Here is a 26,277-nt window from a genome sequence, read left to right on the forward strand (position 1 = left end):
ACCCCCTAGTATCTGTGTAATAAAGACAGGGAAAGGTTCATCTTCATTTTTAATTGCTGATTTATTTTTTGAGCAGTCTATTATTTAATTCGATCTGTATACAGTAAATGCTGAGACAGGAAGTCAACATATCTGGATGTCCCAGTCCTTGTCTACGCTGAGCTCCAAGTTCCTGACGTTCAGGGAGCGCCGCTCCGGGTCGTAATCGTATTCCGCCGAGACGTACTCCGAACCCGCCGCGTAGACCTTCACTGCCGACGGCTCTCCTTGCAACCCCAAGACCTCCACCGAGCGCACCGTTGTGCCACACTTGTAGCTTCCCACTTTGTCGGCGGCGCTGCAGTGAGACAGTTGTGACGTCACCGCGTTGTGAGGATGCGACATGAAGTTGAGGAGGGAGGACTCACCGGCACTGAAGGCGTCCTGCTGTCATGTGGAAGGAGCGGAGGCAGAACTCCCCCTTGTCACGGTAGGAGAAGGTGTGGCCATCGTCCAGGTACACCTCACCGTTAGCGGCACCCTGTGGGAGATTGGGCAACACTGATGCAACCTCCACCACTAGTAAACCGCTACCAAGAGCCATAACAGAGGATCCGGAATTTTTCTGCCTTTCAAACGGGGACTCGGCGCTTTGCTCTTCTCACCTGAGCGTCCAGAGCCACTGTGATGGCGAGAGGACTCTTCAGGAGGTCAGTGGTACAAGTCCCAACCTCTACGGCACGGATCACCATCGTACCACCTCGCTGGAACACCGGAATCTGATGAAATTGTATTTAGGCAACCATGAAAGCGTCAAGTTGACTGAGACGTCAGAGTGGGACAAGAGCCACAAAAATGATTTACCGTTTCCAAGGTAACCGGAAAACTCTGCATCTCGCCTCCTTGGTAAACTGCCCCAGATTTGATGTAATACCAAGGCTAAAATTCAAGAAAAAAAAACGCATATTTGACAGTTATAAAGTCTGGAATCAATATTTATGCTACCTGCTCCGCTCCGGGAAAGAGAACTTCCAGTTGTGAGATGCCGGATTCAATGACTGGACATACCATCAGCGCTTCGCCTGTATCCAACATCAACATCATTTAATACAACAGAGTCTTAGTGGTGGGTGCAAAAAAATGACATCACCAAGCATGTACTGATGTTCCATGCTGAAGAAGTTCTTCTCCTGAGGGAACTCTATCCACAGAGGCCTAAACATAAAGGGTACTTAATTTAGGGACAACTACGAAAGCAAAGGAGATCTCGTACAAGAACTTTCTTGTTTTAGTCCACAATGACGGTCCAGTGCTGAGGTGACAAAAAATATACAGTGAAAGGGCACCAGAGATACAATTAGAAGACGGAGGTTTCTCCAACAGCAACACTGACCTGAGCACAGGCAGGCCGTCAGTGTGAGCTCGATAGAAGAGAGTGTACCAGTAAGGCAGCAAGCGGTACCTGAAAATCCAGATTTTGGACCCATTTCAAATGAGCTGAATTAAAGACGAAGGACGGCGGGACTGTACCGCTCTTCAATGACTGCTCGGATGGCGTCGGTCACATGCTTCTCGAACACCCAGGGTTCCCGGCGCGTCGTGTGCATCGACGAGTGGCCTCGGAAAAAGGGTTGCATGCAGGCGGCTTGGTACCAGCGGATCAGCAATTCAGTGCTTGGCTGCTGAACAAACCCGCCAATGTCGGCTGAAAGGCACAGGAACAAAGCTATTCACTCAAGATAAAGATCATATGCTTAAAAAACAGCTGCACATAGTCTTCTAGCAGGACTGGAGTATCTCACCTCCGCAAAACGAGAGGCCCGTTACGCACATGGACAGACACATGGAGATGGAGATCTTCAGAAATCCCCAAGTAGCAAGGTTGTCTCCAGTCCATACGGGTCCTGCATGACAGACACTCTGATGATTAGATTTAGGACTAGAATCCAAAGCTTACGCGCATACCTAATCTTTGACTCCCGGCGAAGAAGGCGCGAGACAGAACGAAAGGTCTCTCGGTGCCACCGGAGCGGGTCAAAATGGCGTCGGCGGCAGCCATTTGCTAGGAAAGATTTGATACCTTAAAAATGGCACTGATTCAAATGTTAGCTTAGATCCTCAGGCGTCACCACATTCCTTGTAGTTGTGCAATCAAGCCGCTCAATATTTGTTACTATACTAGTAATAGTTTGTATGAACTTCATGAGGTTCTTCTTTCCAGTCACCTGGTAAAAACCGTAGAGGTTGTGCAAGTCACGGTGTTCCCAGCCACCGTATTGCAATGCATCCTTAGGCAATGTTGTCTCAGGCCCAGAGAAAACGGTGGGTTCATTCAGGTCTACCCATGCGTGCAGTGATGCCGTTGAGCCCTGAATCAAGAAGAACATCACAAAATTATCAAATGACCTTACGCCATTATTTGAGGTCATCAAATTCAATTACATTCATGATAGTTGTAAGACGAAACATCTTTTTCACGCTAACCTTATATCGATCCAAGGAAAAGCACTGGGCGTACCAGGCCCGGGTGTGCGGGTTGCTGAAGTCCGGAAAGTGTGAGTCGCCCGCCCAGCAAGTGCCCTTGTAAACCTGCCCCTCTCTGTCCAAGACAAAATGCTTTCCCTCCAGTCCCTCCTTGTACAGCGACCAATCAGGATCGACCATAATAGGAGGATCAATGATAACCACCAACTAAGATCAGAAAACAGAATGACTTGGTTGGGAAAAACAGTAGAAGGTATAGGACTAAAGCGTAAAACGGGACCAGACTAGAGGTGACTGACTGAAGCTTTGGACTAAGAACTCAGATTTACGAGTAAAGATAGGACTAGGACTACAGACTTAGGTCTCAAGACTCGGATTTAATGCTAAGGCGGGTCTCGCAATGAATTAATCCTACTGGAGAACAAGTTTCAGGACTAAAGACAAGGACTTAAGTCGAAGACCTTCCTGTTCTTCTTTTCCAGCTGGTGCTGCAGGTTGGCCGGGTCAGGAAACAGCTTAGGGTTCCAGGTCAAGCAGCGCTTCTCATTCGTATGTTCGATGTCCAGCCACATGACATCATACGGGATGTGGTGCTCGTCAAACTTGTTGTCCACATCTGCTATGTAGTCTTGTGTGTCCTTATCCCAGCGTGAATGGTGGTAACCCAGCGCAAACAGAGGTGGGAGGGCCTGGTACCCTGCAAGGCAAGTCAGGCTGTGCTCAGAAGCTTTTCATTCATTCACTACGGTTACGTTTAGATCTAGGTCATCTTGGGTCAGTCACACACCTGTCAGCTCAGCATACTGGCGATACATCTGTGCTGGACTTGGGCCCAGCAGAACCATGCAGTCTATCACGCCGCTCTCAGATACCCAGTGGATGTCGGTGTGGGGCGGCAGACCATTTTGCTGGAAGAAGTCCAGAAAATGAAATACTAGATGTACTTTAGAAGTAGATTGAGACAGGCCTAAGAAATAAAACGGGACTACAAACTAGCGCTAAGAACTAGCATTTAAGACTAAAGACTGCGGTAGGACCAAAGAATGACAGCACTAGTACTTAGGGGTTAGGACTAATGACTAAAACTGAACTAGGACTTAATAAGGACAAAGTCAAGAATTGAAGATGGAAACATAGGGACATACTAGGGATTCAGGACTCAAGATCAAGGACTAGGAAAACACAAGTGGGACTAAAATAGAGGACTGAATCACAATTACCTGAGTGTAGTTGACGTGTACAAACGAGTCCGAGGCATTGTGCCAAAAGACTCCTAGAGTTCGGTCTTGCTTGTGCGCCACCACGAGTGGAATGCTGCCGTACACGCCCAGATGGCTGTTGATCTCATAGGCGAACACGTCGAGGTTGAACAGTCGGTATGGTTCGTCATTTCTGCGGTGGACATTGAATCAGATACTTGATTACCGACCTTCTTTTTCAATCAACTCGTGCATTCCGTTCATTTTACATGCACACGTCGTAAGCAGTCAACTTTCGTCAAATATGCAATCTGTCATACCGTAGAGGGAGTGTCTTTGAAAATGTACTTGGCAGTGGAACAATTGGCTAGCAGATAGTCAGTCTTAAAGTACACTTTGTTCGATCACGCCTACTATTGTTCGACTGCACCTTATTGTAAATAAGTTCTTTTCGCTGTACTGTACTTGTGCTGTTCATTGACAACACATTTGAATCGAAATTCCTGGAGGGGGTGTTGGTCGAAAGGGATTTTTGTAGATTTGATCTAGCTGTAGGCTAGATATGTGTGGTGGAAGGTCAATTGTCAAAACAAGTGATATTCACGGACCTGGTGTCTGCCAAGCGGAGACTGATGGGGTGTTCTGGTACACCAAATGCATCTTGGAATCCATGGAGACACAAATCAGCCCCAATGCTACTGGGTCCTAAGCAGTAAGACAAACATACACTCAGCTCGCCCCAAAAAAATATTCAAAATATCTTCACCTTCATCCAATATAAAGACTAAAATGACATTTAGCAGCCGGTTTATGCAATCATACCAAAACCTAACCGTTGGCTTTGATGTCTTCAAAGTTCCTGAACGTCTCTCTCCAAAGACAGTCTCCCTCCGGCTGTTGGATGGAGAGAGGCAACAATTATGACTCGAAAAAACTTGAAACAGGTTTCAGCGTGTTGTACCGTGTCCTACTCTTACCTCAGTCTTCCCTTCCTTGACCCTGAGAAAAAAAAAAAAATCATTCCACATGTCATGGTAAATAATTCACTGTTAATTGCCACGTAATTGTGACGCTCACTCCTGAGGACGTTCCCGCAGAGCCTCGAACCACAGCTTGCTTTGCGCGTTGAACGTCACCAGAGGTTGGTCCTCGCACAGGAGCTCCACGCCGAAAGGTTGACGCCACACGCGGCACTTGTAGACCCCCGAGCCCCAGGAGATTGTCACCAAGTCGTCCTGACGTTCCTCTACTCTCACCCTGCCCGTAAAGGAGTTGGCATCAAAGAGGTGTAGGAGCATATCGAAAAAGTTTTTATTGAAAGATGCTATTTCACATTTCACTTTGCGGCTCCTGGGTGAGCACATCCTGAACCCTGTAACGCGCTTTGATGGGGTTCAGTTCGTCAATGACAATCCTGACCGTGTCGTTTTTGCAGGGCGACAGACACACAAGCAGCTTCGTCTATGGGAAAACAATTATAACTGTCAATTTTTTTTTTGGTCCACACACAGGTCAAGAGGAAATGAAGCAGCAGGTGAAACAACCCTGATGCAACATTTGGCACATTGTGTTTATGAAATTTGGTTTAAATTTTTGATATTCTATGTTTGTTTGTTTTTTTTTTTTTAAATGATGGACTTCATACCTTTATGAATGGTTCCAGCAGCTCAAAGCGGACTCCCTTTTCGTTGAGGATAAGTGTATGGAAAAGAGCTTCAAACTGCATTTTGGGGCCATTTGTCTGCCGTCTTGGGGGGGGAACAACAAAAACTCAAACTTCAAAAATGAAAATACAAAATGCCAGAAATAATTAAACACATTCACTCAGTCAAAAAATATATAAAATGAGGAAATAACATATCAACTCAACATACAAGATGTTCAAAATAGATCCCGTGATTGACATACCTGTAAAAGGCAACCTGAAAACTTTTCTTAAATTTTTCTTTGCCGACATCGCCACTGTGGAATTACCACACAAATAAAAGAGTACAACAACCAGTAAGAAAGGAACACATACTTACAGCGGTCGATAGAATAGCATGCAAATAGGCTGCTATTAGATTTACTGTGTTATTAAAAGGAGTAAAAAAGTTCAATCATTACCCAGGAATCGTCTGTTTCAAGTCGCCCATGTCGAATACGGTAGAGACTCTTTGAGTCAGACTAATTTGTCAATTATTCACGTAACCCAAAATCTGAAGAAGCTGATCCCTCCCACCCTTCTCGTTCTGACAGGAGCAATTACCATTGCTTGCACTTGGTTGCCCTGCTCAGCTCCCGTAACAGTTTCCCTTTCAGTTGGTTTTCTTAGTGTCAAGAAGGAGATGGAGATTATGGAAATGTTCTTCAACGGAGGTGAAGCTAAGTTGTAATGAGGATGCTGCAGAATGGAGAGAAGGACCTTCAGAGTATAGGATGGTATCATCAGCTTAAAGGTGGATCTTTGAACTGCCGACGTACTTTACTACATCATTCATGTAAATGGAGAACAGCAATGGGCCTAGGATTGAGCCTTGAGGAACCCCTTTGTAGATGGGGAGAGGGTCGGAAAGAATATTTTCCAATTTAATTTGCTGGAGTCGATTATTTAGGTAGCTGGCAAACCAATCACATGACAGGCCAATAATAGAGAGCCTCTGCAGGAGGATGGACTGAATGACGGAGTCAAAGGTCAATGTACTTTTTCAGGGAGCGTTTATGGACCATCATGGGTGGGTGTTGAACTGAAGAACCAGAGCAAGCAATAGCACAATGATCACGCAGATCTTGGCTCAAAACACCAGCTATATGAATGTCACCTGTCTCCCTCTAGTGTGAAGATGTTGCACTACAATAAGTCATCTAGCTCATGGATTGTCCATGGAAAGATTCTGATGGAAAGGACAGAAAAGTTCAACTGTTACACTGTTACTTGGCTGCATCCATTATTAATTCACTCGATGAATTCTTTAGCGATTTTAACGTTTGTATGTAATAAAGACAGGGAAACGTTCATTTTTAATGCCCGATTTATTGTTTGAGCAGTGTAGAACTTGACTCAATTTCTATACAGTGAATGTTGTGACAGGAAGTTAACATATCTGAATGTCCCAGTCCTTGCCCACGCTGAGTTCCAAGTTCCTGACGTTCAGGGAGCGCCGCTCCGGGTCGTAATCGTATTCCGCCGAGACATACTCCGAACCCGCCGCGTAGACCTTCACCGCCGACGGCTCTCCTTGCAACCCCAAGACCTCCACCGAGCGCACCGTTGTGTCACACTTGTAGCTCCCCACTTTGTCGGCGGCGCTGCAGCGAGACAGTTGTGACGTCACCGCGTTGTGAGGATGCGACATGAAGTCGAGGAGGGAGGACTCACCGGCACTGAAGGCGTCCTGCTGTCATGTGGAAGGAGCGGAGGCAGAACTCCCCCTTGTCACGGTAGGAGAAGGTGTGGCCATCGTCCAGGTACACCTCACCGTTAGCGGCACCCTGTGGGAGATTGGGCAACACTAGTAAACCGCTGCCAAGAGCCATAACGGAGGATCCGGAATTTTTCTGCCTTTCAAATGAGGACTCGGCGCTTTGCTCTTCTCACCTGAGCGTCCAGAGCCACCAAGATGGCGAGGGGACTCTTCAGAAGGTCAGTGGTACAAGTCCCCAGCTCTATGGCGCGGACCACCATCGTACCGCCTCGCTGGAACACCGGAATCTGATGACATTGTACAAAATAGTTCGCTACAACGTTGTCTAGGCAACCATGAGATCATATTTCTCCAGGAAAGCGTTGACTGAGACGTCAGAAGTGGGACAAGAGCCAAAATATTATTTACCGTTTCCAAGGTAACCGGAAAACTCTGGGTCCCGCCTCCATGGTAAACTGCCCCAGATTTGACGAAATACCAAAGCTAAAATAGAAGAAAAACCAGTGAAGTTGACAGTTATGAACTCTGGTTCAATATTTATGCTACCTGCTCCGCTCCAGGAAAGATAACTTCCAGTTGTGAAACGTCGGGGTCCGTGACGGGATACGCCAGCAGCGCTTCTCCTGTGTTCAACATTAATTAGTAGAACAAATAATCTTAGCGGTGGGTCGGAGAAAAAAAACAAAAACTCACCGATCATGAATTGGTGGTCCACGTTGAAGAGTCTCTTCTCCTCAGGGAACTCTATCCACAGAGGCCTGAACATAGAGCAATGGAAATGACTGATTGAGAAGGACCCACCCAATATGCTGCTGAAAACCAAGTCAACCAGGGTCTCATAATGACAACAAGTGTATCCAGCAAACGGCAGCACTGACCTGAGCACAGGCAGGCCGTCCGTGTGAGCCCGATAGAAGAGAGTGTACCAGAAAGGCAGCAAGCGGTACCTGAAAATCCAGATGCTTGTTATTTTTGGACCCATTTCAAATTGGAAGGACGGCGGGGACTGTACCGTTCTTCAATGACAGCCCGGATGGTGTCGGTCACATGCTTCTCGAACACCCAGGGTTCCCGGCGCGCCGAGTTCATCGACGAGTGGCCTCGGAAAAAGGGCTGCAGGTAAGCCGCTTGGTACCAGCGGATCAGCAAATCAGTGGTCGGCTCCGGGATGAACCCGCCGATGTCGGCTGAAAAGCACAGGATCAAGCTCAAAACAAAGATTATATGCTTAAAAAAAAATGATTGTCTTCCAATCCGGACTGGAGTAACTCACCTCCGGTAAACGAAAGGCCCACTACGCACATGGACAGAGACATAGGGATGGAGATCTTCAGAAAGGACCAAATTGCGAGGTTGTCTCCAGACCACACCGCTCCTGCGCGACAGGAACTCTTTGCTGATGGTTCTTTTTTTTGTACTGGATTCCAAAGTTTAGGCACATACCTAATCTCTGAGTCCCGGCGAAGAAGGCGCGGGACAGGACGAAAGGTCTTTCTTTGCCGCCTGAACGGGTCAAAAGGCCGTCCGCGGTAGCCATATGCTAGGAGAGACGAATAGATTACGAAAAAATCGATTGCGTGGCTCGTTGGATTACATAAAATCTTCTATTTGATTCCTTAACGAGGGGAGTGACTTATGTTCATTTCAATGTTGGCTTAGAACCTCAGGCATCATTACATTCCACCCACTTTTCGTTCCTATCAATATTTGATATTTTACTAAAACTATTTACCAACATCCTTCTTCCCCCCTCACCTGATGAAAACCGTACAGGTTATGCAAATCACGATGTTCCCAGCCGTCATGCTGCAACGTATCCTTAGGCAACGACAACTCGGGCCCAGAGAACACGGTGGGCTCGTTCATGTCAACCCACCCGTGCAACACTGGCGTCGAACCCTGCATCAAGAAGAACATCACAAAATTATCACATGACCTTACGCCATTATTTGAGGTCGTCGAATTCAATTACATTCATGATAGTTGTAAGACGAAAGGTTATTTTCACGCTAACCTTGTATCGTTCCAAGGATAAGCACTGGGCGTACCAGGCCCGGGTGTGCGGGTTGCTGAAGTCCGGAAAGTGAGAGTCGCCCGCCCAGGAAGTGCCCTTGAAAACCTGCCCGTCTCTGTCCAAGACAAAATGCTTTCCCTCCAGTCCCTCTTTGTACAGCGACCATTCAGGATCGATCATGATAGGTGGATCGATGATAACCACCAACTAAGATCAGAAAACAGAATGACTTGGTTGGGAAAAACAGTTGAAGGTAGGACTAAAGTGTAAAACGGGACCAGACGAGAGGTGACTGACTGAAGCTTTGGACTAAGAACTCCGATTTACAAGTAAAGATAGGACTAGGACTACAGACTTAGGTCTCAAGACCCGGATTCAATGCTAAGGCAGGTCTCACAATGAATTAATCCTACTGGAGAACAAGTTTCAGGACTAAAGACAAGGACTTGTAAAGTCAAAGACCTTCCTGTTCTTCTTTTCCAGCTGGTGTTGCAGGTTGGCCGGGTCAGGAAACAACTTAGGGTTCCAAGTGAAGAAGCGCTTCTCATTCGTGTGTTCGATGTCCAGCCACATGACATCATACGGGATGTGGTGCTCGTCAAATTTGGTGTCCACATCTGCCATGAAGTCTTGTGTGTCCTTATCCCAGCGCGAATGGTGGTAACCCAGCGCGAACAGAGGTGGGAGGGCCTGGTACCCTGCGAGGTAAGTCAGGCTGTGTTCAGAAGCTTTTCACTCATTCACTACAGTTCCATCTGGGTCACCTGGGGTCAGTCACACACCTGTCAGCTCAGCATACTGGCGATACATCTGTGCTGGACTCGGGCCCAGCAGAACCATGCAGTCTATCACACCGCTCTCAGATAGCCAGTGGATGTCGGTGTGGGGCGGCAGACCGTCTACCTGGAAGAGGTCCAGAAAATGTGATAATTATACTTTGGAAGTAAATTGAGACAGGCCTAAGAAATAAAGACGGGACTACAAACTAGTGCTAAGAACTAGGATTTAAGACTAAAAACTGCGGTAGGACCAAAGAATAACAGCGGTAGTACTTAGGGGGTTAGGACAATAAACTTAAGTTAGGACTGACTAAAACTGAACGAGGACTTAATTAAGACGAGTCATGAATTGAAGATTGAAGACTAAAACATGAGGACATACTAGGAATTCAGGACTTAAAACCAAAGAGGACTGGATCACCAGTACCTGTTCGTAGTTGACATGTACAAACGAGTCCGAGGCATTGTGCCAAAAGACTCCCAGAGTTCGGTCTTGCTTGTGAGCCACCACGAGTGGGACGCTGCCGTACACACCCAGATGGCTGTTGATCTCATAGGCGAACACATCCAGGTTGTACAGTCGGTACGGTTCGTTATGTCTGAGGGGGCGGGGGACATTGAATCAGATACTTGATTACCAACCTCGCTTTTTCAATTGAATTGGCAGAGATGCAAGGGGATGGCAGGGAGCCAGTCTTAACTTAAACAGCCTCAGAACATCTAAAAGTGCCTATGCAGGTGTGGCAGCTGGTGTAACAGGATTTTTGAAGATTTGATTCTTGACGCAGGCAGACATTGGTGGTGGAAGTCCACAGGTACCTCACCTCATCCGTAGATATGTGAACAGCAGGCATCAAACCTTTGTCATCATTATAAGTAGAAGCCACTATTTTTTGCCGTCGGCCACTCCCACAGCGGCGCAAACCTCCTTTTCTCAGGTTCACATTTCATACACATGTATTAAATCTTTTAACGGACCCAATATTCATCGAATTTGTCGCACTCAAACCAATGACTGACATGTTTTCTTTTTGAGTGTATTTTCTCTGGTTTGGTGAAGTCAAATTTGGCAATTCTTCACGGACCTGGTGTCTGCCAAGCGGAGATTATCAGCATGTTCAGGTATACCAAACGCATCTTGGAATCCATGGAGACACAAATCAGCCCCAATGCTACTGGGTCCTAAGCAGTAAAACACAGACATACACTCAGCTCGCCCAAGAAAACATTCAAAATGTCTTCACCTTCATCCAATATAAACACTAATATGCCATTTAGCAGCCGGTTTATGCAATTATACCAAAACCTAACCGTTGGCTTTGATGTCCTCAAAGGTCCTGAACGTCTCTCTCCAAAGACAGTCCCCTTCGGGCTGTGGGAAAGAGAGAGGCAACAATTATGACTCGAAAAAACTTGAAACTGGTTTCAGCTTGTTGTGCCGTGTCCTACTCTCACCTCAGTGTTCCCTTCTTTGACCCTGAGGGAGAAAAAAAAAACATTCCACATGTCATGGTAAATAATTTAATGTGTTAATTGCCATGTAATTGTGACGCTCACTCCTGAGGACGTTCCCGCAGAGCCTCGAACCACAGCTTGCTTTGCGCGTTGAACGTCACCAGCGGTTGGTCCTCGCACAGGAGCTCCACACCGAAAGGTTGACGCCACACGCGGCACTTGTAGACCCCCGAGGCCCAGGAGATCGTCACCCAGTCGTCCTGACGTTCCTCCACTCTCACCCTGCCCGTAAAGGAGTTGGCATCAAAGAGGTGTAGGAGCATATCAAAAAGGTTTTTAATGAAAGATGCTATTTCACTTTTCACTTTGCGGCTCCCGGGTGAGCACATCCTGGACCTTGTAACGCGGTTTGATGGGATTCAGTTCGTCAATGACAATCCTGACCGTGTCGTTTTTGCAGGGCGACAGACACACAAGCAGCTTTATCTGTGGGAAAACAAATATAACAATTATACCAATTATATAACAATTATATCAATTATTTTTGCTCCACACACAGGTGAAGAGAAAATAGAGCAGGGACACGCCTTTATTGTTAACTACTGGAAAATGAAGGAGCTTCTGCTAAATCAACCCAGACGGAACATTTGGCACTTTGTAAGTTGGTCTATTTCTTTTTAAAAATGTTATAATCTATGTTTGTTAGTTTTTTTTAATGATGATGAACTTCATACCTTTATGAATGGTTCCAGCAGCTCAAAGCGGACACCCTTTTCGTTGAGGGCAAGAGTGTGGAAAAGAGCTTCAAACTGCATTTTGGGGCCATTTGTCTGCCGTCTTGGGGGAGGGGGGAATAAAGCGACACGAGTTTTAACATGAGTAAGCAATATAAATGAATGACTTTTAAAATTAGTTGAAATATTTTGTGTGTTATGATTCATTTTGATTTTTTTTAATAAAACCGGTAAAGAAAACATTTGATTACAATATATATTAAAATTTCAACTTCAATCAAATATACATAAATGAATAGAAGAAAATTAAAAACAAATCCCAGAATTTTTATCCTGTATTTATATTCACTTTGTCAAACAGTAAATCAAATGAAATTGGGAAATTAAAATGCAACATACTGTATGAGGCGAGTGACATACCTGTAAAAGGCAACCTGATGACTTTTCATAAACTTATCCTTGCCATCACCGCCAGGCACACCACTGTGGAAAAAAAACAGAGTACAACAACCAATTTAAAAGAATTTTTTTTTTTTAATAGTATCCAAAACAGGTCATTGTGGGACGCTGCTGTTAAATTGATATATTATTATTATTAATAGTAATATGATACCCAGGAATGGGCTGCTTCACATCCACCATGTCGAGCACAGAAGAAGTAAAAGATGATGAAGAGGGTGTCAAGTCTTCTCAGATCCGCACAACAAAGTTACAACTTCACGTGTGTTTTTATACTGGAGATAACCGCTTCTTTATACTGACAGTTACAAGCGTCAACTCCCACGACTCGTTTTTCTGGAAGTAACGATTTGCATTTCCGTTGCCATATGACAACATTTAGAAGACGGCGACAGGGTGTGGGTTGGATTGGACCCTCCAGCCCTCCCTGTGTGGAGTTTGCATGTTCTCCCCGTGCCTGCGTGGCTTTCCTCCCACATCCCAAAAACATTCTTGGTAGGCCGATTGACCACTCCAAATTGCCCCGGTATAGGAAATGGATAGATGGATGGATGTCATTTGAAGATTATGACTAAAAAGGTTTTTAAAAAAATTAAGAAAAAATTGCTCATCGTTAGCCGTAATCTGTCTCCCTCTAGTGGGAAGATTTGACATTACACTAACAAGTCATCAAGCCGGATGCTCCATCCAGAACCTCGAAACCACCAAGATGCCAAGTAACGCAACGCGGTTGTTACGCTTCTTCTTGTTCCTGGCGGCAGCTTTACCTGCCGCCAAAACGGCGGAGGTGTCCGTGTGGAACGTGGACGTCAACTCGGTGAGTGTCACCGTTTTTAGACCTCCCATTATGCGGAAGTGTTTGGTGGTTAAAAAAGCGCTGTTAGCTTGTTAGCTAGCTCGCCAGTTAGCCGGCTAGCTGTCAAACAAACACTGACATATGGGAAGCAATTTGAGCGTATTGCATTCTCCTTATCCATTTATAATTACACTCTTTGTAGAAGAAGACAGTTAAGATCACTAAAAAAATGTCTATATAACTTAGTTGCGCTGTTACCATCGCTATATGACATTTTTGCACAGTGCACACTCAACTTTGACGTGCGACTAGTTAACAGCAACGAAAACTTTTAGACTAGTTGACATCAGCGCAATATGGTTCATACGACTCCGAATAATCTGAATATTTGTGGGTGCTAGATTGCTTATGGTTGCTAGTGGCGTTGAAATAAATGAAAAATAGGCACCCAATATAACATAAAAAATTGACAACCGATTAAAAATGACTTGTGTTTTTAGACACAACATGCCGTCTTTCGGAAGACGCTGTACGCCAACACCACGATCTTCATGAAGTGTGAGTACTAGGTAGTGTTGAAAGGAGCTGTCCAACAACAACCATTAATTGAACAACTCTTTTTACTCCCGCACCGACAGTCCAGGGTGACGTCAGCACGTGCGATCGAAACGTGGCCTTCAACATCAGCTGGTACTTGCGTTCCTCCGTGTGCTACAATGAGATCTTCAACACGCCCGTAAGTATCTTACATGTTGGACACCCAGGCCATATATCTCACCATATGTCTTCTCCCTTGCAGGACAACAAGGCCATCAACATGTTCGCCATGGAGCACATGCTCAAGGAGGGCTGGAGCGGCTTCTTCAGTCAGGGCTACGTCTACTTTGAGAACTGCTCGGCACTCTTTTTGCCAAAGGTTGGTGACCAAACAAAGGCAAGAAACCAAAAACAAACTCATTCATTAGCTTAATGAGCATCTTATAAGCAAGAAATATTTCAACACAAATGGTGCAGCAACACATGAAGACAGACAGTGCTCAAATCCCCCCCCCATCGATAGTAATTAAACCACGTCTCCTGTCCCTCCCATCAAGGTGTACTATGCCGATTTTAATCCATATCAACCGCTGACCAGCCTAAAGGTGAGTCCTACTCATTTGTTTTTTCGTCCAAAACGATAAGAAACTTATCTTTTCATTTTTTGTCAAATTCAGAGCGACGCTTCAAACCAGAGCCTTGTTTGGCCTGACAAGCCGGTAAGAAACATATCGCTTTATTATAGGTTTGTTCCCGTAGTAAAAAAAAAAAAAACGATGTGCTTGTCGCGGCAGGACTTCGGTGCCGTCGCCAAGGCGTGGGAGGACAGCCCGTACTTGTTCATCGTCAAGGTGCAGCCGATGTTCCGCGGCGCGGAAGATGACGACTCTGTCGCCGAGCAGCCCAACTTTGCCTTCACCAGTGAGGACGATTCTACGGAAAAGTAATCAAGAAAAGAAATACATGTTTTAATTTTTGTTTTGCACAGTGAAAGTGGAGATGAAAGGAACACATGACTACTCCTCCCCTGCTGACTGGCCTCAGATGATGGTGAGTCCCTCAACTGGGCCGAAAGTAATGGGACGCAGCTCTGATAAGATTCAAATTAGATTCTGTCAGCGCGACATTCTTTACGAGCGTATTTGATGTCTTTGGCAGTTCTTCATGATCATGTGCATCGTCTACGTGTTCTTCGCCGCACTCTGGTTCTTCTGGTGCGCTTGCTACTGGCGGGACCTGCTCAGGGTCCAGTTCTGGATCGGCGGTGTCATCATCCTGGGCATGCTGGAGAAGGCCGTCTTCTACTCCGAGTATCAGAACATCCGCTACAGAGGAGACTTTGGTATCTGCGAAAAAACTAAAATTGTGCAAGGGGCCCAGTGACTGCTGCCAGATGTCGTAATGTTTTTTCGTCTTGTTTCAGTTGAGGGTGCTGTGATTTTTGCCGAGCTGCTCTCCGCGCTGAAGCGATCTCTGGCCCGCATCCTGGTGCTCATCGTCAGCCTGGGTTACGGTATCGTCAAGTAAGTCAACGTACAAACACTACGTAAGGGAAAGGAGCTAACACATAAGCATGTCTTTGGATTTTTTTATTTCTCCTTCAGGCCCAGGTTGGGTACCACGGTGCACCGTCTGGCCGCGGTTGGCTTGCTCTACTTGCTCTTCTCATCGGTGGAAGGCGTGCTCAGGGTGACGGGCGTAAGTATCCAAATCGTGTAAATGATGGAGCTTTGTCGTGACAGATCTTTTTTTTTTTTTTTTTTAAATATCAAATTATTTGATTAATCAAGTTAGTCCTATTTTTTTGTCCACATCGTATTAGGTAATTTTGGAGTTCCTCTCAAGGTCCACTTATTTTATGTAAATCGGGATGACTTTTGTATTTTGATCAAAGTATATCACACCTGGGAACTATTTTATTATATGAAAAAATATCTATATTCCCCCCCCCCCCCCCCTCATTGTTACATATTTCTTGTGTCTCCAGGGTTTTTATGGAACGGTGGCTCTGGTTGCCAACCTCAGTCTCTCCCTCATTGACTCCTGTGTCATGTGGTGGATATCCTTCCAGTCAACCCCAAGAGCGTTCTTCTCTCAACTTGAATGTCATTTTATTTTTTTAATCTCCTTAACTCGCGTCTGTCCACATCTTCATCAGCCTGTCGCAAACCACTCGTCTGCTGAAGTTGCGTCGGAATGTGGTCAAGCTTTCCTTGTATCAGCACTTTACCAACACGCTCATCTTCTCAATGCTGGGTGAGGCTCCATTCAAGACCTTCAGCCAAGCTATGAATAGTTCTGTAGTCTATAATTTGATTAAAATTGTTGAATTGTTTTATATCTCGCCCGCTTGTGTCCAAATGTGTTTCCAGCCTCCATCGTTTTCATCATCTGGACCACCAAAGTCTTCAAGCTGGTGGACTGCCAGAAGGTTTGTATAAGTTCCTCTGAACTTTTTTTTTTCTCCAAGTACTGTGCCTAGCATCACTAATAATCTTCTGCCTTTCCAGAGCTGGAGGGATTTATGGGTGGACGACGCGTTCTGGCGGCTGCTCTTCTCCACAATCCTGCTGGTCATCATGGTGCTGCTGCGCCCCTCCGCCAACAACCAGAGGTCCGAATCGGAGACATCCTCATAGATAGATGAAATCTCATCATCGTGCCTTCCTTGCAGGTTCTCCCACTCGCCTCTGATCGATGATGACGATGAAGACGAGGATGAGGCCAAAGAACCCATGTTGAACGAAGCTTTCGGTAAGCTCTCCTCCAGGAGACTGAAATCGCCGATTGGAAATTGGCTTCAAACGGGCCCATCTGAGAACAATCAATTCGTCGCTACCGACAAGGCTGTAACGTGGCCACCAGATGATCTAAATTAAATGCTTTAGATCTCACTCGGCTTTTTTTATCTGCCTATCCAAAGAGGGGATGAAGATGAGAGGATCCAAACCGGAGTCCAACGGCTCTCAGAAGCTCTTGAGTAAAGAGGTACTGTCATAGCTTGTGTTTTATTAAGTTTGGACTTTTTTTTTTTTTCTTCACATTTGTGTGTGTCTCGTTTCAACACTAGGATGAAGACCTGAAATGGGTCGAGGAGAACATTCCGACAACTGTTGCTGATGTGTAAGTTAATAGCACTGTGCAAGACTATAAACAATTCTTATTTTATTTTTTTTAAAATGTCCTGTTCTATTTTTCTACCACCAGAGCTCTCCCCGCAATGCTAGATGAGGAAGAGGTAATGCACTCCACAATCCTTTTTTTTTTTTTTTTTTCTCTCCGTGTTGACATTTCTCTCACCATGCTCTTGCAGGAAATCCTGAAAACTAAAATGGAGCGATCCAAAATGGAGTGACCACCCTAGGAACACGGGTAACTCTCCAAAGTGACCCAAAGCCATCTGGAATGTGTCCGTGACTTTGCTCTACAGTCGTCACCCGCATTCCAACTCCACCCATAAAAAAAAAAAAAGTTGGATGGGGAAACACAAGATTAGATTATCTCCAATGAGCCATTTTCTAGATATTTGATATGGGCTAAAATGAAGGAAGCAATGTTTCATAAATAAATACACTATATTACATTCAGCTACTGTATTTCCATATTTGAAGCCTATCACTGAAATCTGAGGGCGATCTAGTTATGATGTTCCCTCCAAAGAATGTAACTAATGCAAAACTTTTCAATATCTAAATGACGAGTGTACTCGCACCATAAAATGTCGGCTTGAGCACCACCCTCTCTCTACTTTCCCTGCACTCACTCCCTCACCAAAACTCCAAATATCACAGGAAATTAAAATAAAATTCTCCGTATTATTATATCTCTAAAGAATCTTTTTGGTACTCCAATCCAGATGTAGTGCACATAAATGACATTGAGCTTTTCTCTTCTGTCCGACCCGATCACATCTTTGTGCAAATTACTGTATATGCCTGGGTATCACAAATAACCTAATTTATGCTTATTTGTCTTGTTCAAATCATTTATTTTGTCTAAAGTCTAACTTTCTGGATGTTAGTCTGCAATGTGTAATTTCAAGCAGTAAAATGTCCAGCGAATAAAGTTTTTATTAAAAGTCTGCTTTTATTTTTTTTTCCATGGATTGTTACAAACTGGGAATCAAAAAAAAAAAAGCTCGGAATATATATATTTTCAGCTTGACTCCCTAATGACGTCATCGGTGCAACCTGCCCCTTTAATTCGTTCCTCATGAGCGGAATGTGACGTAAGTCACGTGCATCTTCCAGTCAGCTGAAGCCAGGAGGAATTAGCTCCGAGCTAGCGTGGCTAACTAGCCTGCTAACGACAACATTACACTTGTTCCGTTTTTAAGTTGACAACTTACGTTTTTTTACTTGTTATCGTAATTTTGCACATAAATTCGAGGACGGAGGTTATGGTTTAATAGGTGTGGAAAGCGGTGCTGTTATTTTGGCAACTTCGCTAGGGAGCTAACAGTTGTTGTTTTGATTCTGAAACTAGTTCACTGTCAAGAGAAATTCTGTCATCTTGCTTTCTCGTTTTTTTTTTAAATACGTGCCTAATAAATATTCAAAATACATATATTTGTGAGCGCTAAGCTACCCCGGTTGGTTCATGAAGGCACCACCACCGTGATCAGCGGCCACTCAGTGGAGCACTTGGCTGTCTAGCCTCGCCTCACTCCCGGCTTTGAACCATCCGGGCGCCCCGCTGTGAGTCAAGATGCACGACGCCTACGAGCCGGTACCGATTTTGGAGAAGCTTCCTCTCCAGATCGACTGTATGGCGGCTTGGGGTGAGTTTTGACCCCTCAATCAACTGGGCGAGAGGCGGAATTAAGAAATACAGAAATGTCATTTCTTCCCACAGAGGACTGGCTGCTTGTCGGTACCAAGCCCGGGCATCTCCTTTTGTACCGGATCAAAAAGGATCCAGGTAGGCAACCATTTACTGATCAAACCGTAACTCATCCATGAGCCTTTATTAAGTCAATTTATCCAATGAACACTTTATGAATTGCAATTATTTCTCCTCTCAGCCACCAATCTCTTCGAAGTCACCCTTGAGAAATCCAACAAAAACTTTTCCAAGAAGATCCAGCAGGTAGTGATGCGTTTATGCACGTAACTCGATAATACCTGTTCTTCATTTGCAACTCTCCCTGGTTTCACAGCTCTACGTCGTCTCGCAGTACAAAATACTTGTCAGTCTTCTGGGTAAGACACCCATTTTAAATTTCTTGCCGTGTAGTTTCGATCGCTGACTCATTTCGCTCGGTCGACCGTTTCCCGCAGAGAATAACATCCACGTCCACGACCTGCTGACATTCCAGCAGATCACCGTGGTTTCCAAAGCCAAGGGAGCCACGCTCTTTGTATGCGACCTGCAGGTTTGTTAAATAATCAAGTTGGAGGTTATGAAATTGCTGGCAGGATCTGAACGTTTTATTCCTTTTGGTTTCCAGCAAAGCAGCTCGGGAGAGGAGACGCTGAGAATGTGTGTCGCCGTAAAGAAGAAGCTGCAGATGTACTACTGGAAGGATCGAGAGTTCCACGAACTGCAGGTAGAGAGTGAGACATCTTTAGTCTTTTCCAATTTTTTTTATTTTGTTTGGTCCTCAGGGCGACTTTGGTGCTCCAGATATTCCAAAATCCATGGCCTGGTGTGAAACCTCCATCTGCGTCGGCTTCAAAAGAGACTATTACCTCATCCGGGTACGAATACTTCATGTTCCTTTCATTGGCAAAAAAAAAAGACTAGCGCCGCCCTAGTGTCCATACGTGTTGTTACGTGACGTGGCTGTTCCCAGATGGACGGACGTGGTACCCTTAAGGAGCTCTTTCCTACCGGCAAACAACTGGAGCCGCTCGTCACCCCGCTGGCCGACGGGAAGGTCGCCGTCGGGCAGGACCACCTCACCGTGGTGCTGAACGAGGAGGGAATCTGCACCCAGAAGTGCGCCCTGAATTGGACCGATATCCCCATCGCGATGGGTAAGAAGACATCACCACACTTTGGAGCGACCCAGCATGACCACGCAGTGATGTTTCCCTCAACTCCAGAGCACCAGCCTCCATACATCATCGCCGTGCTGCCCCGCTACGTGGAGATCAGGACCTTGGAGCCTCGGCTGCTGGTGCAGAGCGTGGAGCTGCAGAGGCCTCGTTTCATCACGTCTGCCGGGTACGTTCATCTAAATAGATGACTGGATTAATCGTTTCAAGTCACCATTTGTCTGTTTCCCAGACCAAACGTGGTGTACGTGGCCAGCAATCATTTTGTGTGGCGCCTGGTGCCCGTCTCCATCGCCACGCAAATCCGACAGCTCCTCGAGGACAAGCAGTTTGAACTGGCTCTTCAGCTGGCAGTGAGTGAACAAACCATTTGTCTTTTCGACGCTCTTGTTTTCACTGGCTTCGATTGTTGGCGGATTGTTGATCATTTGGCCGGGCTCTCGAATTCACTTTTTCCTTTCTCCTTCTCGCCAGAAGATGAAGGACGACTCAGATGGTGACAAGAAACAGCAAATCCATCACATTCAGAACTTGTACGCCTTCAATCTCTACTGCCAGAAGCGCTTCGACGACTCCATGCAGGTTTTCGCCAAACTGGGCACAGGTGGGTGTGAACAGTTTTCCACTTTCCGATGTGGATGTTGCAGATCTCCCCCGGGCCTTATTTTGGACACCCTTTGTGCTTCTCGCAGATCCCACTCACGTAATCGGCCTGTACCCGGACCTGCTGCCGTCCGACTACCGCAGGCAGCTGCACTACCCCAACCCTCTCCCGACGATGTCCGGGGCCGAGCTGGAGAAGGCTCACTTGGCGCTCATCGATTACCTCACCCAGGTTTGTCTTGTATATTAAAATTGGAGCTTTGTGATAAATGCTCCCCCCCTCCCTCGCAGAAACGCAGCCACCTGGTGAAACAACTCAACGACTCGGACCCGTCCACCACGTCGCCGCTGATGGAAGGCACGCCCACCATCAAGAGCCGCAAGAAGCTCCTGCAGATCATCGACACCACCCTGCTGAAGTGCTACCTGCACGTAAGTACTCGCGATTCAAAATTTTTTTGTCAGTGGCTCAACGCTAATGAGTGTTTCTGTTGTAGACCAACGTGGCCTTGGTTTCTCCCCTCCTCCGCTTGGAGAACAACCACTGCCACATCGAGGAGAGCGAGTACGTCCTCAAGAAAGCGCACAAGTACAGCGAGCTCATTATTCTCTACGAGAAGAAAGGCCTGCACCAGAAAGGTACGTAACCTTTTCGTAATTCTCGGTCGACGACGTTTCGCTTTGAATAGACGCCATCGGCGTTCGTTTAATCTCTGGGGAGGTTTTCCCCGCACGTGTGACGTCATCCCTCCTCGAAAACTCGCTTCTCCACCTCGCCAGTGATTCGAAGCATCTGCGAGAATTAGACGAAGTTAGCCGTGTAATTGGAAGCAGATGGCGCATGGCTTCCCTTTGGACCAATATCACATGTCCTTCCTCCTCCTCCTCCTCCTCTTCCTCAGCTCTGCAGGTTCTGCTGGACCAGTCCACCAAGGCCAACTCACCTCTGAAGGGACACGAGCGCACCGTGCAGTACCTGCAGAGGCTGGGTGAGCGTCCCAAAATTAATTTTTTGTCTATCTCAGTTTACTATTGAGGAAATCACTCATATCGTCTTTTCAAATTTAACATTTTCTTTGACATCCTTTTTTTTTTTTTTCTTTTTTTTTTTTCCCGTCTCACAGGAGTTGAGAACCTCAGCATGATCTTTGAGTTTTCCCCCTGGGTGCTGAAGATCTGTCCCGAAGACGGGCTGAAGGTACGTTGTATTCGACATAAACAGATTTGATCTGCCTACCGTTTGTCAACCTTCCGTACGTTGACCAGATCTTCACGGAGGACCTAACAGAGGTGGAGACGTTGCCACGGGACAAGGTGCTCAACTTTCTGAAGGAGGGCTTCAAGGAGCTGGCCATCCCGTACTTGGAGCACATCATCTACGTGTGGGACGACAAGGGCCCCGAGTTTCACAATACCCTCATTCAGCTCTACCTGGAAAGGGTTCAAGGACTGATGAAGCAGTACCTCAACTCACTGCCGGAAGGTCTCTGGTGAAATCTAGGCCGAATCAATTAGACTATATTTAGGCAATACTTAAAAATAGACTTTTTTTTTTTTTTTATTCCGTGTCAGGAGTTGCGGCCGTGGCGGCCGGGACGGAAAAAGGCGAGCTAGGAGAATTCCGGAACAAACTCCTTTCCTTTCTGGATATTTCCAGCAGTTACGAGCCGGCGCAACTCATCAGCGACTTCCCCTTCGACGGTAAGCAAGTTTGGAAATAGATTGAGAGCAAGTCTATGAGCAAACAAGCTCTCTTGTTTCTCCCAAGGTCTTCTGGAGGAACGGGCCCTGCTCCTGGGTCGCATGGGAAAGCACGAGCAGGCGCTCTTCATCTACGTGCACATCTTGAAGGACACGCGCATGGCCGAGGAGTGAGGACGCACACACATCCAGTGAGCGTGTGGAAATAATGAGAAGTTTTGCTCTCCTTTCCCACAGATACTGTCACAGCCATTACAGCAGCTCCGTGGAAGCCGATAAAGACGTGAGTTGATTTCAATCCTGGATGACAAAAGAGAGTCGTCACCAAATTGCCCCGCCAGGTGTACCTGTCCCTGCTGAGGATGTACCTGTCCCCGCCGGACGCGCACTGCCTGGGGCCCATCAAGATGGAGCTGTCGGAACCACAGGCCAACCTCCAGGCCGCCCTGGAGGTCCTGGAGCTGCACCACAGCAAGCTCAACACCACCAAGGTACGACATGACACAAATCCACAATTCAGCGTCATCTCAAATTTTTGGTTCCCATTTCATTTCTTCTTGCACAGGCCATCGACCTTCTGCCGGCCAACACGCAGATCCACGAGATCCGAGCCTTCCTGGAGAGTGTCCTTGAGGAGAAGGCTCAGAGGAAACGTAGCAACCAGGTGCTCAAAAGTCTACTCCAGGCGGAGTTCCTCAGGGTGAGCGTAGCGTCGTTCTTGTTCACGTCATTCCATCTCGGAACCCAACTGGACTTTTTATTTTTTTATTTTGGGGTTTCAGGTGCAGGAGGAACGCATCTTCCACCAGCAGGTCAAATGCGTCATCACCGAGGAGAAGACGTGCAGAGTGTGCAAGAAGAAGATTGGAAACAGGTACATTTTTCCATATTATGGGAACTAAAAAATTTCATTTAATCAATTTTATTCCAATTTATTCCATTTTGCTGTTTCCAAAATATCTAAACGAGCATTTTTGTGTGTCGCAGTGCGTTTGCCAGATATCCCAACGGCGTGGTGGTGCACTATTTCTGCTGCAAAGACCGCAACACGTGTCCCGCCGAGTGACACCCCAACATGCCCCCCCTCCCTCCCTGGAGTTACACAAGAACGTTACAAACACTCAGACTAAGTCACAACAAGACTTTTTCTTTGAGAACGCGGTGGCCTTTTTTTTTTTGTGGACATTTGTAGCGGTAGAACAAAAGGAGCGTGACTTAAAATGGACGCCACCGATGGAGGACGCTCAACTGTTAACGCCTTTTTTTTTTCTGACTCACGATTGTATGCAAGGCGCTTTCTTGTCTGCTAGCATGAAAAATCACATTTGACCTGCTGACCCCTCGGAAAGTCCGCGAAGGAAATATTTTGGAAAGTGGACAAAGTTTATTTATTGCTTTGAAGAACTCGAATGAGCAAGGTTTTATTTGTGCATTTAAGTCTGACTGTTATTTAAAACAAAAATACTGTTACGGAATTATTTGAACCGCTTCAGTGCATCCAACACGCCTACAGTCAATGTTTGCGCACGTCCTGCTCGACTTTTGTAGCTTCTTTTCAAGCGTCTTTGTCTGCCTTTAATTTCAAATAAATATTTTGCAGCAGGATACAGGATGTTTGACTATTATCCTCTTAACTCAATAAAGTAACAGAACAAATTGATTGCGTACAGCGTGTTATTCATGCGCAAATTTAAATGGAATTTTTCTTTGAGCCATTTGTGGATTCATTTAGAATTTGTGCTATATTAATCGCTTCTATTTTTTTAATCCATTTTGGATGTAGCAACTAGTAAAAGTTTTTTTTTTTTTAAACCCTTGCTTGTGCTCTTCCAAAAGCAAAGCGTTTCCCATGAGTCAGCACCTTTCTCAAATGGTCTGCTATCATCATCATAGTGCGGCGGTTTCGAAGGCAACCCACCCAGCTGTCGCCGAGGCGGGCCAGCTGGACCTACACGAGAGCTCGCACAACAACGCACTGGACTCCCCGGCAACCGATGATGTCACTTCCTGGTGCCTTCCTGTGGAATCTGACGTCTTGCCGTCTGTCCTGTTCAAACCTGCAGGTGCCGTTCAGATGGTCAGTAGTGGGAAAACTGGCGGGGATTTTGTCATATGCTGGAAAAGTGCAAGTGTGTGTCTGTCTGTGTCTGTGTATGACACACTTTTTGTATGCGTGATAATGAGTGTGTGTGTGTAGAGTTTCCACATTTGTTCAAAGCAGCTCATGATTCATCGGGTTCACTTCATTCTCCCCCCCCCTCCCAAATTGGTTCACAGTTTCCATACAGTTGCTCAAACAGCCAGGCTTCTTCAAAATAGTTTGATTGGGGTGTGTAGACTTTTTTTGTAATTTACATCTGATGCGTCCCAACAAGAATTTAACGACCTCACGCCCTTGTGTGTCTCCTAGAATTAAAAAAATAAAAATCCGCTTTTTAAAAGAAAGAGCATGCAGCCGTGCTAACATGTTTGGGAAAATAGAATGCAAAAATTCATCACATTTGCCATTTATGATTTTTAATAGTCCTTCGTCATTGGATTAATTGTTTGTGGTTGTTGCTTTTGTTTTAAAAGCTTTTTTTGTAGTTAGTCATATATTTATTCTTGGCCTGTGCAAATTAATTCATTCTCTATTGTTTCCAATGGAGAAAAAAAAAATTGTGTTTGTGGAGGGTGTTTCTGCTTTCAGTGTGACTTCAAATTTCACACTCTGATGTCAGCTCGAGTGGACTTGCTAAATAAATGTCTTGTTGGTGTTGACCCTCTGATCTGTGCGGCACAGCATGGCATCATGGGAACCCCCCCAGCCCCCCCAAAAAAGAGAAAACATAATTACGTCTGCCCAAATTTTACAGCTTGCTCTGGTTTGCGTAACAACACACACACACACATGAAAACAGGACTGAACTTGTAAATATCGTGGAGCTGACGTTGCGCTATCATGCAGGAATTCCATGTTGGCCTGCATGTGTGTGTCCACAGAATCATTTCTTTATGTTAGATTGAAAAAAAGTTCATTATCCTGCAGCAAAGTGAAATAAATAAATAAATTAATAAATTAATTAATTAATTTGGTGAAAATTTTCATTTGGTGTTATTCGTTGGATTGGTTGTATTAAATTTTTTTTATTTTTTGCTGTAGTTGTTTAAAGAAAGAAACGTTTTCATAACTGGCCATTTTTTTTTAGTTATTATTGTTTCTGACTATTTTGTTGTTGTTAGCCGTTATGTGTTTTTAGTCGGGCATTTTTTTTACTCTGAGTTGAGCAAGTATTCTGCCTAGCAACAAGCATTGGGATAAATGTGGTAAGAAACCAAGTCACTCGGTGGCCAACATTCTTTTAAAAAAATGCAAAACATTTTTTTGTGTGTGTCTGAACGCCTGGTTGTCACTTGAGACGAGAATGTGCAAGTAGACTTGGATGCTGGACTGGCTTTTTGACCTCAATGCAAATGTGCACCCAGTAATCTTCAGCGGGACGTCTTGGTTTTCCTTCCTGTCGCCGCCCTTGCTGCCTGCTGCTGCTTTTATTGTCTTTTCTCTCTTTTTTTTCTTCCTTCTTTCAGAGTTTGAAATGGTAGATTTAGTAGTCCACTTTTCTCATGTACTCAATTCCTCACAAAGCATAAAAATGCAAGTTTAATCCTCATGTGCAGACAACCTCTTTGTCCTTTGCAGTTGGCCGCCGAGCTCCTGATAAATCATCCGCATTTTTTTCTTTATTTAATAATTGAAAGTGATAAGTCAGGAGATAAAGTGTTCCACTGACATGAGTTCATCTGCTGTATGGAAAGATGTAAGACAGTCAGCAGACACTTCATGAGATACGCCTGACTAGGGAAAAAGAACATTTCGAAATGTCTGCAAGAAAATACAACTGGAGCAATATTCTTGTATCGTTATTTTTGTGACTCTATATTTTTGCGATGGATTATCGATACCGCTGGATTAATTGTAGATATTTTGAATTTCTGATACATTATTAATTTATATAATTCACGCAGTAATAAGCACACGACTCATTCCCAACATAAAGACAATATGTATTGCGCAATAATGAAGATAGACATGGTCCAGGCTTTTTAATTCGTATCGGTCGGCGCTAGGACCGCGTAACCCTCCATCTTGCCCAG

General features: G+C 45.4%; 4 protein-coding genes across 6 annotated transcripts; 2 read left to right on the top strand and 2 right to left on the bottom strand.

The window, feature by feature from the left end:
• Positions 1–42: 42 nt before the first annotated feature.
• ganc (glucosidase, alpha; neutral C) lies at positions 43–5,921 on the bottom strand. Of its 2 annotated transcripts, XM_049740717.2 has the most exons (23): positions 5,769–5,921; positions 5,571–5,624; positions 5,308–5,410; positions 4,996–5,123; positions 4,740–4,919; positions 4,640–4,661; positions 4,496–4,556; positions 4,271–4,367; positions 3,684–3,855; positions 3,251–3,371; positions 2,925–3,160; positions 2,464–2,670; positions 2,205–2,348; positions 1,945–2,041; positions 1,782–1,883; positions 1,510–1,684; positions 1,373–1,441; positions 1,130–1,194; positions 985–1,061; positions 844–918; positions 645–758; positions 408–520; positions 43–337 (listed from the first exon to the last, which is right to left on the bottom strand). In XM_049740717.2, the coding sequence occupies exons 1-23, from the start codon at positions 5,795–5,797 to the stop codon at positions 124–126; spliced, it is 2,655 nt and encodes an 884-aa protein (XP_049596674.1). In that variant the 5' UTR covers positions 5,798–5,921; the 3' UTR covers positions 43–123. The 2 variants fall into 2 exon arrangements, with proteins under 2 accessions (XP_049596674.1, XP_049596675.1); XM_049740718.1 differs by lacking the exon at positions 5,769–5,921 and having other exon boundaries at positions 5,308–5,438.
• Positions 5,922–6,655: 734 nt separating this feature from the next.
• On the bottom strand, positions 6,656–12,821 carry LOC137839511 (neutral alpha-glucosidase C-like). The gene is made up of 23 exons (XM_049740715.2): positions 12,662–12,821; positions 12,469–12,531; positions 12,049–12,151; positions 11,673–11,800; positions 11,417–11,596; positions 11,315–11,336; positions 11,171–11,231; positions 10,945–11,041; positions 10,287–10,458; positions 9,863–9,983; positions 9,543–9,778; positions 9,081–9,287; positions 8,822–8,965; positions 8,510–8,606; positions 8,340–8,441; positions 8,079–8,253; positions 7,945–8,013; positions 7,760–7,824; positions 7,613–7,689; positions 7,475–7,549; positions 7,240–7,353; positions 7,021–7,133; positions 6,656–6,950 (listed from the first exon to the last, which is right to left on the bottom strand). Exons 1-23 carry the CDS (start codon positions 12,688–12,690, stop codon positions 6,737–6,739), a joined length of 2,664 nt encoding a protein of 887 aa, XP_049596672.1. The 5' UTR covers positions 12,691–12,821; the 3' UTR covers positions 6,656–6,736.
• On the top strand, positions 12,689–17,921 carry LOC125981367 (transmembrane protein 87A-like). Its single transcript, XM_049741373.1, has 21 exons — positions 12,689–12,725; positions 13,146–13,324; positions 13,804–13,861; positions 13,942–14,039; positions 14,103–14,219; positions 14,398–14,445; positions 14,518–14,559; positions 14,635–14,761; positions 14,829–14,890; positions 14,999–15,182; positions 15,264–15,363; positions 15,445–15,538; positions 15,828–15,899; positions 15,988–16,096; positions 16,213–16,271; positions 16,351–16,454; positions 16,515–16,594; positions 16,764–16,828; positions 16,911–16,963; positions 17,048–17,078; positions 17,154–17,921. Exons 1-21 carry the CDS (start codon positions 12,689–12,691, stop codon positions 17,193–17,195), a joined length of 1,761 nt encoding a protein of 586 aa, XP_049597330.1. The 3' UTR covers positions 17,196–17,921.
• A 139-nt stretch (positions 17,922–18,060) lies between these two features.
• On the top strand, positions 18,061–23,803 carry vps39 (VPS39 subunit of HOPS complex). Of its 2 annotated transcripts, none has more exons than XM_049740719.2 (24): positions 18,061–18,620; positions 18,695–18,760; positions 18,864–18,928; positions 18,999–19,041; positions 19,120–19,214; positions 19,290–19,388; positions 19,447–19,539; positions 19,635–19,818; positions 19,888–20,008; positions 20,072–20,192; positions 20,314–20,443; positions 20,532–20,674; positions 20,734–20,874; positions 20,940–21,081; positions 21,345–21,431; positions 21,567–21,640; positions 21,709–21,925; positions 22,015–22,143; positions 22,211–22,313; positions 22,381–22,426; positions 22,485–22,634; positions 22,709–22,843; positions 22,926–23,017; positions 23,131–23,803. In XM_049740719.2, the coding sequence occupies exons 1-24, from the start codon at positions 18,548–18,550 to the stop codon at positions 23,207–23,209; spliced, it is 2,628 nt and encodes an 875-aa protein (XP_049596676.1). In that variant the 5' UTR covers positions 18,061–18,547; the 3' UTR covers positions 23,210–23,803. The 2 variants fall into 2 exon arrangements, with proteins under 2 accessions (XP_049596676.1, XP_049596677.1); XM_049740720.2 differs by having other exon boundaries at positions 20,317–20,443.
• Positions 23,804–26,277: the final 2,474 nt, after the last annotated feature.

This window comes from Syngnathus scovelli, chromosome 14 (assembly GCF_024217435.2).
Source record: "Syngnathus scovelli strain Florida chromosome 14, RoL_Ssco_1.2, whole genome shotgun sequence".
Classification (NCBI taxonomy): domain Eukaryota; kingdom Metazoa; phylum Chordata; class Actinopteri; order Syngnathiformes; family Syngnathidae; genus Syngnathus; species Syngnathus scovelli.

Excerpts from the sequence above, each read along its gene's own strand:
- ganc (XM_049740717.2), bottom strand. The coding sequence starts at position 5,797 with ATGGGCGACTTGAAACAGACGATTCCTGG. Across the intron at positions 3,372-3,683 it reads TACACGTCAACTACACTCAG|CAAAATGGTCTGCCGCCCCA; the intron begins GTAATTGTGATT and ends GACTTCTTCCAG. Across the intron at positions 338-407 it reads GCAGGACGCCTTCAGTGCCG|CGCCGCCGACAAAGTGGGAA; the intron begins GTGAGTCCTCCC and ends GTCTCACTGCAG.
- LOC125981367 (XM_049741373.1), top strand. The coding sequence starts at position 12,689 with ATGTCGAGCACAGAAGAAGTAAAAGATGATGAAGAGG. Across the intron at positions 14,891-14,998 it reads CTGACTGGCCTCAGATGATG|TTCTTCATGATCATGTGCAT; the intron begins GTGAGTCCCTCA and ends TGTCTTTGGCAG. Across the intron at positions 16,595-16,763 it reads CATGTTGAACGAAGCTTTCG|AGGGGATGAAGATGAGAGGA; the intron begins GTAAGCTCTCCT and ends GCCTATCCAAAG.
- LOC137839511 (XM_049740715.2), bottom strand. The coding sequence starts at position 12,690 with ATGGTGGATGTGAAGCAGCCCATTCCTGG. Across the intron at positions 9,984-10,286 it reads TACATGTCAACTACGAACAG|GTAGACGGTCTGCCGCCCCA; the intron begins GTACTGGTGATC and ends GACCTCTTCCAG. Across the intron at positions 6,951-7,020 it reads GCAGGACGCCTTCAGTGCCG|CGCCGCCGACAAAGTGGGGA; the intron begins GTGAGTCCTCCC and ends GTCTCGCTGCAG.
- vps39 (XM_049740719.2), top strand. The coding sequence starts at position 18,548 with ATGCACGACGCCTACGAGCCGGTACCGATTTTGGAGAAGCTTCCTCTC. Across the intron at positions 21,641-21,708 it reads GTCCCGAAGACGGGCTGAAG|ATCTTCACGGAGGACCTAAC; the intron begins GTACGTTGTATT and ends TACGTTGACCAG. Across the intron at positions 22,314-22,380 it reads GACACGCGCATGGCCGAGGA|ATACTGTCACAGCCATTACA; the intron begins GTGAGGACGCAC and ends CCTTTCCCACAG.